Genomic DNA, 12,754 nt, shown 5'->3' on the forward strand with positions numbered 1-12,754 from the left:
ATGTTGTATTTGGAAATGAGACATTTTAAGCATAGGACAAGTCCTTTAACCTGGAAGTAAAGCAAGGAAATGAGCACTGAAAGAACTCTGGAGAACTGATGGTCAGTGCACTAATTCACATTCTTCAAATGCAGACCCTGTGGTTTTCCCTTAATGGTGTTGCAGATGCTACACTATGACTGCTGAATATACTTGTCTCTGATGTCATGGATATTTCCAAACAAACTTTTTGAGTTAAACAAAGTGCCTTGTAGAATATTAGTGAAAATATTTGACAATAAAATCTACCTGCTAGTGAAGGTTGGGTTATAAATCAATTTGACTTCTAAAAATTACCAGATTATTGTGAATGATTTAGTGAGGATGTTTAAAACAGTCAGATCATCAGCTTGTTTTAATGAATATTGCATAATGGATAACAAAAAAAAAAAACACTGTGCCATCAGAGTACTTTTTTACCTCTGGTGCCTTTGTCAAATTTTACTGCAGAAATAGAAAAGGTCAAAGAACGTACCTGAATATGAGAAATCATGTATTTACAATGTTACAATTTTTGAGGCTGCTCTGAAGTAAGTTATCTATCTGTATGGACAAAAAACTTTATGATTAATTCAAATTAAATAAATTAAAACACATTTCTATGTGATTAAGTAAACATTCATCACTCTTATTGCTGGGGACAAGAGATCGTCTTTGTAAACTGAGCTAACTTTGTTCTATTCATCTGTAGAAAGAAAAGTACCATACTCATCTAGCTGTCTTGTACTTGGAGGCAATACTTCAGCTAAAATCTGTGACCACAGATAATTGTACAGAAACAACTGAACTGCTGTTGAAACTGCGCAGTCTGCTTCAGAAATCCGATCTTTATAGAATTCGCTTTATTTTAGGTAGGTTGCATGTTGTCTGTTATAAATGCTGTGTGTGATTTCCAGCTGGACACAAAATACTTCTTTCAAGGATAGACAACTACAAGATATAAAGTTTCTCTGTTTGTTTGATAAGCTGTATTTCTAACAGGCACAGGTTAATTTAGAAAGCATATGTGTTGGTGTTGTCCTTGGTCTCCGTAGCTCCAATGGTACATTTGCCACTGTGCTAGAGACAAAATACCTTCAAAATAGTCACCTTCTTTTTAATGATGAGCATGGAACTTTTGCATGACATAACATGACATGACAACCTTTTGCAAATGAAAGACCTACAACTTTATTTTTTCAGCAGCCTGCTCCTAGTGAGCAGAAGTGAAACTTGGAGGAATCTAATTACCAAGGAGTTGTTTGTTACCCACAACCCTGAAACTCACTCTGGGCTTCATGTTAAATAATAATATGAGCACCTTTTAAAGTGAAAAGTGCAATGTACATGTTATTGTTGGTATATGGCAACAGTTGAGTGAAATATTTTTTTTGTCAATGCTTATAATGGTTAATTTTTAATGTTTCATCCACTGGAATACAAACATAAAGTGCAATTTAAGCAAGCCAAGTCTTTATATTTTCTCTGGTATGGAGGATTATGGCTGAAGAATGATGGAATAGTGGATGAAAGGGAAGTGACTTGTTATTGAACTGAAAGATGTGAAATAATTTTTTGAAATTCAGTGGAAAAAAATCTAGTGTATGGGGAAATAAAAATTGCTGAGTAGCAACTAAAATAATTTACCAAAGTTTAATGTTTCCTTGCCTTTTCAGGCAGCAAAATGTTATATGATAGATAATGTACAATTAGAGTAGACATTGAAACTCTTGTTCTTTTTCATCTTTTTGTCAGTTTTTAAACAAATCTTTCAGGGCAAGAGTTACCAAATGGATTATTCTATTGAAATCCATGAGCTGGAAAATAAAGGATTTCTTACATGACAGTTCTTACGTTACATGAAAGTGAGATCAATGCAAGCTAGTGTGTTCCTCCCTGATAACCAAAACATTTTGGTGAGAAAAACATTGTATTTCCATGCATTTTACATAGGCCCATGCCAAATCTTTATCACCTTTATAGTAATTAGATTATTTTCTACTTTATTTTGAAATGTCAGATGAATACCTGCCTATTGCTGACACTTAAACTTTAAACTGGATTAAGGGTTTGTAGTTCCTTTCCTTAAAGGGAAGTACTATTTGATTTTTATTGTCTTTTATGGAGTTTATTCTGTGGCCTCCTATAATGGGAGAAGCAGAGGTTAAAAATATTGCAGCTTCATCTTACAGTTTATTGTATGTGGTAGCAGTGTCTGCTGGAATTTAAAAGGTGTTAGTGACAGTGGTTTATCACTTAATATTTAGTAATTTCTTTGTCCCGTATTTTGTGGTGTTGTTTTGTTAGAGATGTGTTTCCATACATCCAAGCATTCCTGTGCTTCCAAGCATCTGCCTTCTCTATAGTTCACTGGGAGAGGGAGCAGTTTTCACCTCCACTGAGCAAATACTGCCTTGTTTCTCGTTTAACAGACAAAATCCAGGGCACAGACCTTCATATGGAAAGTGCAATTTTATATGGGAAACTAGAAGAACATGAGAAGGCTTTGCATATCCTTGTCCATGAGCTGAAGGACTTCCATGCTGCTGAAGAATACTGTATGTGGAACTCTGAGAACAGAGACATGCAGTACAGGCGGAGGCTTTTCCATATGCTGCTGTCAGTGTATTTAACTGCAGGCACTTCGGATTGTGCGCTTGTCATGGCTGCTGTGGATCTCTTGAATAACCATGCTACGGAATTTGATGCAGGTCTAGTTTTGCAGGTGGTGCCTGACAGCTGGTCAGTGCAGCTCCTTTCCCCATTCCTGGCTGGAGCAGTGAGACAAAGCATTCACACAAAAAGAATGACTCAGGTGGCACTTGGGTTAGCACAAGCTGAAAACTTAATCTACAAGCATGAGAAGGTAGGTTACTGGGGTGCTTTTAAATAAAAGCACTTTGAAGCTTTACAGATGAGTCCTTTGATATACAGTAATCCAAAAAAAAGTTTGAAGAATTAGCACAAAAGCTGTCTTCATGTCCTTGACATTTTTTAGGGTTTTATTTTGCTATGACTACTAGATTCAAAATTAATTGTATGTTTTCTCTGTAAAACAAAAGGGAAAGTAGGGGCCTTGAAATAGGAATAACCTTGGTAGCTTCTGGGCTGAATATGGAATGAATCTGGGATTTGCAGATTAACAGAGTTCTTGCAGAAACTTTAACAAGAGTGAGTTAGCATTTCTTTCACTAGGAGGGAGTGTCAGAATTTCCAATTCAATTTTTTTACAGTGTCACCTGTCAAAATTTGCTTAAAAAATTATCCAGCACTTAGTATTAGTTGAAACTTTTTGGTAGATTTTGTTAATGGTAAATTCAGTTGTGAAGATTTCTTCTATTCCTATCTAGGGTAGTGTTGTTTAGAGTTCACAGGAGATCCTTAAAATTGTTTTTGATTTATCCATGTGGTACAGTTGCAATTATGCTTCATCATTTCCCTCCCTTTCTTGTTAGATTCACATTTGGAATTTTTTCCTCCTCTCTAGGTTAAACAAAAAGGAGCCCCGATTCTTCTTTCAGACAAAAAGGTGTGTCAGGTGTGCCAAAATCCTTTCTGCGAGCCTGTCTTTGTGAGATACCCAAATGGGAGTATGGCCCACACGCACTGTGCTGCAAACAGACATCTCAATTCCAATGTGACTCATCACTCTCCCAGCTCCAGCAATCAGACTTGAAATATTCCCACAGTTCCCATGACTTATACCCCCATTGAAAGTGGGCTGGAAAGAAAAAAGTGCAGCTACTTTAAGTGTAAATCAAGATGGACAGCTAGTTTTTGGGTTAATGGGAAGATTTCCAGTAAATATGAAATACTGCTACTTATCTTTTTGATTTCTAATGAATGTAGATAGAAAATTCACTACCAGACATGGAGAGGTGCAAATATGGGCTCTTCTGTGAATAGAAGTAAACACCTAAGAGAAAAGGAGCCTTTTCTTCACAGTGAGGATGAATGTTACAGATTGAAGGCAAACAGTTATTTTAGGAATTGTCACTTTGCACTGACTGTGGTGTTGATAAATTTGTGGAGGGGAAGATGGCATCTGTTGGAGTTGGAAGTCTTGAAGAGTGATGGGACAAGATTGGCATCGTGCAGCTTACTATGAAGACAGAGATGTGCATCGATTATAGTGCTTGCTGCAGCATGTCTTCTTTTGGGCTGGATTATCTTCCCCAGGATCACATGATCAACTTCAGTTTCTTTACTCTACAAAATGTTGGCTTTTTGATGCACTTTTTAGTACCTCCCTCCCTTCCACCTGCTATATGGAATTTAAATGTAAGCACTGCTCTGTTAGGTTTCTGCTCCTGCAGTTACTGTAATGTACTGAGTGGAAACCAATAGCCTCAATTACACAGGTGAGCTTGGAAGAAAAAAAGAAGCATTGTCTGGTTAGACTGTAGTCACTTTTATATGGGGGAAGAGGCCCTGGCTTTAATATTGATTTATTTATTAATATGCAAATATGCTGTACATACAGTTGAATAAATTGATCTAATCATTCTAGCATTTATTTGGAGGATTAAGATGTAGCTGATACATAAGTGTACAGATTGTGTGCTAAGTGTTTGCTATAACATAACTTAGGCAGGTTGGAACTCCACAAAAATAGGTTTTAGTGCTTATGGATGACTTGGTGCAATCAAAACCACAGAGAGAAAGCATAAAATTGTAAGAAATCTACAAAAATGCACTACAGGAGTACTGGGTTTTTTATATTCTACTAAATATTTGGTAAACTAAAATTTTTCAAATAAATAACACAAACCCCTTACTTAACTGGCCTCATATGTATTCACATTGCCATTTAACCATTTTAAAGCAGTTGATTTAAAAGATGCAGTTTTTCCCAAGAGAAGTTAAAAAAATGACAACTTTAAATAAAAGTTAAGTACTGCAACTTGAAAGTATTTCTTTTAATTCTCCAAACCTCTAAGACGTACCAGGCTTACTGACCACCCTGCAGTTGAATTAGTTGACTGGTCCCTGTTTCAGAATTCCTAATCAGTAGAGGCTTTCAGCAAAATGGAGTGTCTGCTTGGTCCTTTCTAGAATCACAGAATAAGCTGAGTTGGAAGGGATGTATCAGGATCATTGAGTCCAGGTCCTGGCCTCACACAGGACACCCTAGAGTCACACCATGTGCTGCAGAGTGTTGTCCACATGCAACCTCCTTCTACAGAAAGGCTGGCTTCTATGTACGGTGCTGCCTCCTCAGGGCCAGCCAGATCTCATCCAGGGGGCAAAGATATCCATCTCTTCTCACAGAAACTTTAGGGGTGAAAGGGAACATAAAGATCATCTATTCCAAGCCACCTCCCACTGGAACAGGTTTTTCAAAGCCTCATCCAACCTGGCCTTGAACACTTCCAAGGATAAGCTGTACACATCTTTTCCCTGAGCAACCTGTGCCTGTGTTTCACCCTCACAGAAAAGAATTTCTTCCTGATATCTGATCTAAACTTGTCCTCCTTCAGCTTAAGGCTGTTCCCTTTTGCGCTATCACTACATGCATCTGTACAAAGTCAGCTCTTCAGCTCCCTTGCTCGTTCCCTTCAGTTTCTGGAAGGTGCTGTAAGGTCTTCCAAGAGCCTTCTCTCCAGGCTGAGCAGCCCAAGCTCTCAGCCTGTCTTCATAGGAGAGGTGCTCCAGCCCTGTCATCACTGAGGCCTTGCTCTTGTTCCAACAGTTCAACATCTTTCTTGTATTGTGGGTCCCAGAGCTGTACTCGAGGTGTGGAGTACGTTGCTTTAAAGCAAAAGACCTTTGAATCTTTCTCCTTCCTGATTTTGAAATTGGGGAAGTATAACTGTTATGTTGAATTTTATTTATTTTTGAAAGCCCAAGTAAGGAATTTTGTAGTGCTTTGTACGAAGACATGTAAGCCACATTTAGTGAGAGGTGCTTCAAAAGAAGTCAGATGTGGGCATTTCTGACTCAATTCTGGCATGAGTGATTGTGCTGTGGCACTGATATAAGCAGATTCTCTATTGGGATTCTCTATTGAATCAGATACTCTCTTGTAGTCATGGGTTTTGAACACAGTATGTACAACTGACAGTAATGGTGTAGGAATATTTGTAGTCCCCTGTCCTCAAAATACTTGCTGATAAGAGTGGAAGTGATTTTTACAAAAACCCTATAAAGCTTTTGTGTACACTAGCATGCATTTCTTAAGAAATACTTTCTTTGGCTGCCAGCATCCTAAGTATGCTCTTTTTATCTATTTAGTAAGGAGGTACTAAAACAAAAACCCCTCTCCATGATTTAGAGTAATTCTAGCCACTTAGCAGTGATGAACTACTGCTGCAATGGAATAAAGATCATATAATTCCAGACCTCAGGAAAGTTCTCATCAAGTTGCATGAAAAAGTATGTCTATAAAAGATTAAACAACTCTTTATTAACAGTATCTTTTTGCAGGTATGTACTTTGGCTAAGATGCAGCAAAACCAATAATTGTGCATACAGAACAAATACAGAAATCAGGATAATACAAGCTAGCATTTTTGCAATCAAAAGTGTGATTAATATTTAAGCTGGGGGCATCTAGTTCTTTAATGCCCAGTCCCCCCAAAATGTAGACTGGAAAATTTGATATTGGATTCATATTTGTTAAGTTTTATGCCAGAACTCGTTTGAATCAATTAATATGGAAATCCCACAGTAACCAAAGGAATAAGCAGAGAAGTGTGAGGCTGAGGCAGAGCAAGAGCTCAGCATGGAGGTGGCAGGTGGACAATGCTCTTCCTGTGTGTGTCCAGCACACGAGCAACTGGGATAATTCTCAACCAGAGATGTCAGCCCCCATCAGAGTGGTGTGTGTGTGTTCTGCACTTTGTCACCAGGAAGTTTACAGAAGGTCTGCATTCAAATTTCCTTAGGTGGGACAACTGAGCACTCCTTGGGTAAGAGAGCTTCCTTCTGGGGAGCCTGAGTTTGTTCCTTCTTTTGTTTTGGCACTCTCAGTTTGATGATTCTTGGTTTATGTACCTGAAATCCTGGGCCAGCACTGCTACTGTGGTAAGTTATGGCTGCTGCAGCATGGAGAGAGTGAACAGGGAAAGAACCAGATTTGGGTATTAATTGCTGACTGCATATGTGAAGGAGGAGAGGCAAGAAAGAGGAATATTTCTCTGACTGTTCTTCTAGTTTGGAAATTAAATGTTTTTTGGGAGTTAAACCTTGATGTGATCTTTTTATCTCCAGTTAGGGAGTGTGGTGTCTAAGACCTGCCCTTGGAGAGTGGAGATTCTGCCAGAATATTTATTCTTAATTTAGCTGTTGCTAAATAATTTGAAATTCATCTCTCTCATTTTTTCCAATGAGTCTCCTCCAACTTTGTATGTGTGAAAACTAAAACAGTAGTACAGATTTTTTTTTAAAAATGTGACACTCTGTGATTCAGGACATAATAAATGAGATTAGTCTCTCACACTGATGCCTCTGCAGAAATCAAGACATGTTTTTCTAACATGTAACCTCCAGTTACTGAAATATTGCAGCTCTGGTTTTTAGCCATCCACTGCTACAGATGATGGTACATACAAAAAGCACTTGTTAAACCTTCTTCTGCACTTTCATATCTCCATGCTTCCTCATATAAAAATTACCTATAATGTGTATGTCATCATATGCAGTTTTTCTCTCTTTAAGTCAGTAAGAGGGAAAATAAAAAAAAAAAAATTTGCTCAGAATCTCTCACTGTTCAAAATAAGATTTGGCTGTATATTTGTAAGAATTCAGTTACATCTTAATTTCTTTTGTATAATTGTCACATTGAGATCAGTATTCTTGTAATGTAATATTGTCAAAGTCAGGAGAAAATAAGCATTTGGGGTTTGTTACACATAGCACACCACAGATACCTATGAACTGACTTGTTCAGGCAGCCCATACTGAGGTGGCTCAGGTGTGCACAGGAGTCCAGGTTACAGTGGGAACTTCTCTCTTTACTCCCCTTGCTCCCAATCTCCAGAAACTTTCCAGCCTTTGTTTCCTGATTAATGTCACTCTTCTAGCACTTAACTGACATGGGTACAAATCTTGAGAGGTCTTGGGGACTCCTGAGCAGATCTGTCTTCAATAAAATGTCACTTTATTACCCAGCCACATGAAGCCCTACTAAAGTGAGCTGTGGAAAGGTGGTTGTGGGGAGGGAGTGTGTGTATGTTTTCTGAGAACTTTATTACATGTTTAAACACACAAGCATTATCCTGACTGCTGAGTCTTTATAACAACATCTGTTCTTCGCAGGACTCCTGTCCTGAACATTAAAAATATTTTGGTTTATGCAGTTCTATCAAGAGTAATTTTTTATTTTATAACTCCTCCTGGTTTGCTGCAATCTCTATTCAGCATGGCTCTAAGTGTTTTATTAACATCCTGCTGTTCATAACAGGCAGCAACTAATACATTTTCATTGTGAGCTCTCTTCCTATTGCCTATATTAGCTAATTAATTTTTCTCTTGCTGTAGAACACTTTGGGGCTTATGCCTTGTGAACACTGGTAATTAAATGTGCTGCTACTTTTTAAGGGAAAAGAAGAAAAGTTAATAACATTCTGTAATGTATGATTGATTTCAAAATTGAAGTTCCCCTGCAGTAAATTTGTTCAGATGGAAGTTTGTACTGTTAAGGCTTTTGGACTTAGTGGTTATATTGGTGAACATACATAGCAGTATGTGGAATGTACAAATGTATAAATATGTTGATTTTTAATAAAATAAAATCTTTTAATTATATTTGTCATGGATTCATAGATACATAAACTCTGGAATGTGATCATCCAAGTGAAGGGAAAAGATTATCTATGGATAAATAGAAGATTCATCAGGGTGACTGACAGAGGGGTCAGGTCCCTCTCATGTGGAAGTGAGGCTGGTGCTTACATACTGTGCAGAAGGCAGCGGTGTTGGTGTTCCTCATCTTCCTCCTCCTCAGTCCTAATGGCCCTGGCTTCGGGGCCAAAGCAGCAGCTGCTCCCCAGTTCCAGCAAGAGGGGCCAGAGCCACCACAGTGCCACAGTGCACTGGCAGTGCTGCAGGCACCTGGATGCTGAGATCAGGTTGTGTGCACAGCTTAACTGAGATCCAGAGGGGCAAAAATCCAACATTCAGAGCTTCAGGGAAAGGCTGTTGTTTTGAAGTTCATGTCTGTGAACACTTGACAAGTTTTCTACAGCCCTATCAGGTAAAATTTATTCCTCTGACTGAAGTGAAGGCTGTGGGAACATTGATGGGTGCTCAGGATGCTCTTCCAGAGGGTGTTTGGGATGCAAATGTTGAGTGCAGCATGATGCTGGAAGGAATGAAAAATTAACAGAACAAGCATGATTTTATTAGCTAGCAGGAAATACACCCTGGAGAGCCCTGGTTTGCATTTCCCCATCCATCCATCCATCCATCCATCCATCCATCCATCCATCCATCCATCCATGGAAAGGTAACGCAGAAAGCATTAAGCCCCAAATCCAGCTGTGACTCCAGCACACTGGGATTTCATCTAGTTTTGCCTCTAGACAGTGGTTAGAAAATGGTCCATGCTAATCATCCAGATGGCAGCTCCTTCCAAGACAAATAATCAATAGAGTATAGCTGAGTTTAGGCAGAAATGAGTCCCAGAGGTCCAGTTCATTGCAACAGCTGTAGCTGCAGGACAGCATAGGGGTCAGAGAGGCCAGGGCTGCCAGAAGAAAGCGGATGGCTGAACACATGGCAGGTTTTCAGTAGATAACAAGGCTGATTACAGTGCCTAAAAATCCAATAGCAGTCATGAACATCATTACCAATGCCTATAATTGCCAATAACCCCCTGAAGATACTGTCCTGTAACCACCTTGTGAACATGGTATTTGCATTGAGTGGGACCTGACCATCTCAATGCATGTTAAATCCTGGAACAATCTAGACTGGTTGGGTTCTTTGGAGATGGTGCTGTCCAAGCCCAACTTGATGCAGGATCACCCTGTGTCACGTTACTTGTCTTGTTTTAAACCAGGGTTGGCAAGCTTGAAACCAGATGGGCAAGGGTCCAAGTGTCTTCTTGGCATGTCTTTGCCAGAGGCATGTATTGTTTAAACATCCAAAATGCTCTCTGTTAAAGAAAGGTAAAAGGCTAAAAAGTACATTTGTCTTGAATAAATGGTTTAGTTTGTTTGGGTTGGTTTTTTTTTGGGAGGGGGGGTTCTTTGTGTTTTTTGTTTGTCTGTTTGTTTAAGGTTTTTGTTGTTTATTTTGGTTTTAGTTTTGGGTTTTTTTTCAAATATTACAGAATGACTAAATAAGCAAGGAATTTCTAAAAATTAGCAAGTTACAGATGACAGCTTCAAGATTATGTATTTTGTGCCTCTCTAACCTACAGAAGTATATTCAAATAAAAAGTGAGTTCTTTATATCTGTTTGAAAGTCACAGACAGCATGCAAAGATGTTTCAATCCCTTTAGTCCCTCTAACATACAAGGTTACTCTGCAGTGCCATGGCAGAGAGCTCCCAGTGTGACAGAAGTAGGGGTTTTTCTACTTGAATCACAAGCAGTTGAAGATGGGGAGGGAGGAGTACAGGATGGATTTGTATCTGCGTTTTTAAAAGATGTCGTTCACTGGGGATTTGTATTTGCAAAGGGAAAGAAGGTTTTCATTTCTGTCCGTTTTTGATCCAACTTTAGGTTTTAAGTTGTCATAGCTCATTTCAAAGAGTCTCTGTGGCCTTTTGTGGCACACCGATTTGTCAAGCAGAAGTTTTAGTGTTCCTGCTTCAAAACCTTCCTGAAATCTCTTGTTCTGGATAGCAGCCACTCAGTACATCCCCTCCAGATACTCCAGTCAGTATGACAGGAGTATTTCTCCTCACAGTTGCTCATTCTGTAATGTGAATGGCCATACAACTGTGCTGGTGTCGTGGTTTAACCCCACCAGCAGCCAAGCCCCACACAGCCCTGTGTAAGCCCTGTTCAGCAATAACAAAAACATCTCTATATCATCAACCCTGTGTGCAGCACAAATCCAAAACACAGCCCCATACCAGCCACTGTGAAGAAAATCAACCCCATCCTATCCAAAACCAGCACAGATGGTCAAAACTAAAAACTACAAACCAAAGAAATTTCAGTCCCAGAGGAGGGAGGAGTCTCTTGTTAAGCTGCTGTTAATTATCAATGCCTCAATACCCCGCGCTTTTGGTTTTCCCATCTGCCTGATATCAAATCACAAGAGTGTGTAGTGTTTCATACAAATAATCACTTGTGCTGATAATTTTCCTCCCTGTGGAAAAGGGGAAGATTTTCTTGATTGAAGCAATGCCATGACAAGATTTGAAGGCAGCCAAAAAGAAGACCTGACAGGACATTTTTCCAAAGCAAGTGCCCTTAAAAGCACCAAGAGGGCTCTGAATCCAAAATCAGGCCTCATGAAATCATGACCTAGAACAATTTTAAAATGGAAAAAGCTCAGGAGTTGAGTAGGGAGAAAGTTTTAGAGGTTTGCAAGCAAATTCCCCGCTTTGTGTCTTATCAAGTCAGACTTTGACTTTGGTCAAAGCAGAACAAACTTGAATGACTTTCTAAATTGCAGAGTTTCCTCCATACAGCCCCTTCTCACTGCCTTAGGAATGAGCCACACTCCTCCAGCTCTCAGGGGCTGACAGGCTGCTCTGTCCCCAGGCTTCTGTTGGTCCCTGGCCACCTTCTCTTACTTGCCCACACCTTGTTCTTCCATGACTTTCTGGCTGAGTGTGGTTTTTGGGGCAGTGCAGGCTGGGCCCTGCCTGGGGCGTTCCCTCTGCCTGGCTTTGATGACTTTTCCCCTCCAGTCTTGCATCAACTTCATACAGGTTGATATTAGGCTTTAGTAAAGTGCCTGAAGATAAAAACGAGGTAAAACTAAACAGGGATTCCTGACTTTATTAAAAAAAGTTGCATTAATTTTTTTCATACACCCACTACTTTAATGAAGTCTCTATGGTGAAACATTGTTTTTAATGATTCTACTAAGGAAGCAATCTAATACATCGACTTACTGTTTTAATATCAGAAAGAGTCTGAAGGCATTTGTAAGCAGTCCTGTCACATTCTGTCCAGCTCTGCAGAGGTCTGAGGAAGCCAAGGGGACAATCTTGCTGCCTCATGGATGGACTTGCATCATTCAATAAATAGCAAGTATCTCTGGTGGGGGTAAGCTGCAGGATGTGGAGGAAAAGATGAGCCCTATCCATATTTATTCATCATGTTTTATCTAGATACTCGAGTGCTGCATAACCCAGCACCTAAGTGTTGTGTGCTACCTGCAGCATCAGGTCAGCCCCATCCCAGAAACTCATAAAATGCCTTGTTCAGGTAGACTCAGAAATGAAAATCATAAAAAAACTTGCAGCTTTGATATGCTTATTTTATGCATCATTACCTGCTGTGGTTTTACACAACTGTCCTCCTGCTGTCAGAGCACTGGGAATGCTCTGACATACAAAGGGGTTTTTTTCCTGTTCTTTGTAACATTTAAGGGAAAGAAAACTGTACCCAGGGTGGAAAATGACCTCATTTCTCCTTGAATACTGTCATGCCTTCCTTGTGAAGTGACAGGGGTGGTTCTAAAACTGTGCTCTCACTGACTGTACTTTCCAGTAGGCGACACAATGTAAAGAAGGCAGGCAGCACTAGCACAAGTGTGAGTCCTCACCAGTATCACCAGTCCCTGCCAGTATAACCAGTCCTCTCCAGCATAACTTTGCTCCCTGCAG

At 39.6% G+C, this 12,754-nt stretch overlaps 1 protein-coding gene across 4 annotated transcripts in view; it reads left to right on the plus strand.

Moving 5' to 3' along the window:
• TGFBRAP1 (transforming growth factor beta receptor associated protein 1) overlaps positions 1-4,928 on the plus strand; it is a 32,859-nt gene extending 27,931 nt beyond the window's left edge. For all 4 annotated transcript variants that reach the window (XM_015636025.2, XM_015636007.3, XM_015636016.3 and 1 more), the window contains exons 10-12: positions 731-890; positions 2,451-2,884; positions 3,506-4,928. In XM_015636025.2, coding sequence (XP_015491511.1) covers positions 731-890; positions 2,451-2,884; positions 3,506-3,694 — 783 coding nt within the window. In that variant the 3' untranslated portion in view covers positions 3,695-4,928. The remainder of the gene's footprint in view (positions 1-730; positions 891-2,450; positions 2,885-3,505) is intronic.
• Positions 4,929-12,754: the final 7,826 nt, after the last annotated feature.

Source organism: Parus major, chromosome 1, assembly GCF_001522545.3.
Source record: "Parus major isolate Abel chromosome 1, Parus_major1.1, whole genome shotgun sequence".
Taxonomy (NCBI): Eukaryota; Metazoa; Chordata; class Aves; order Passeriformes; family Paridae; genus Parus; species Parus major.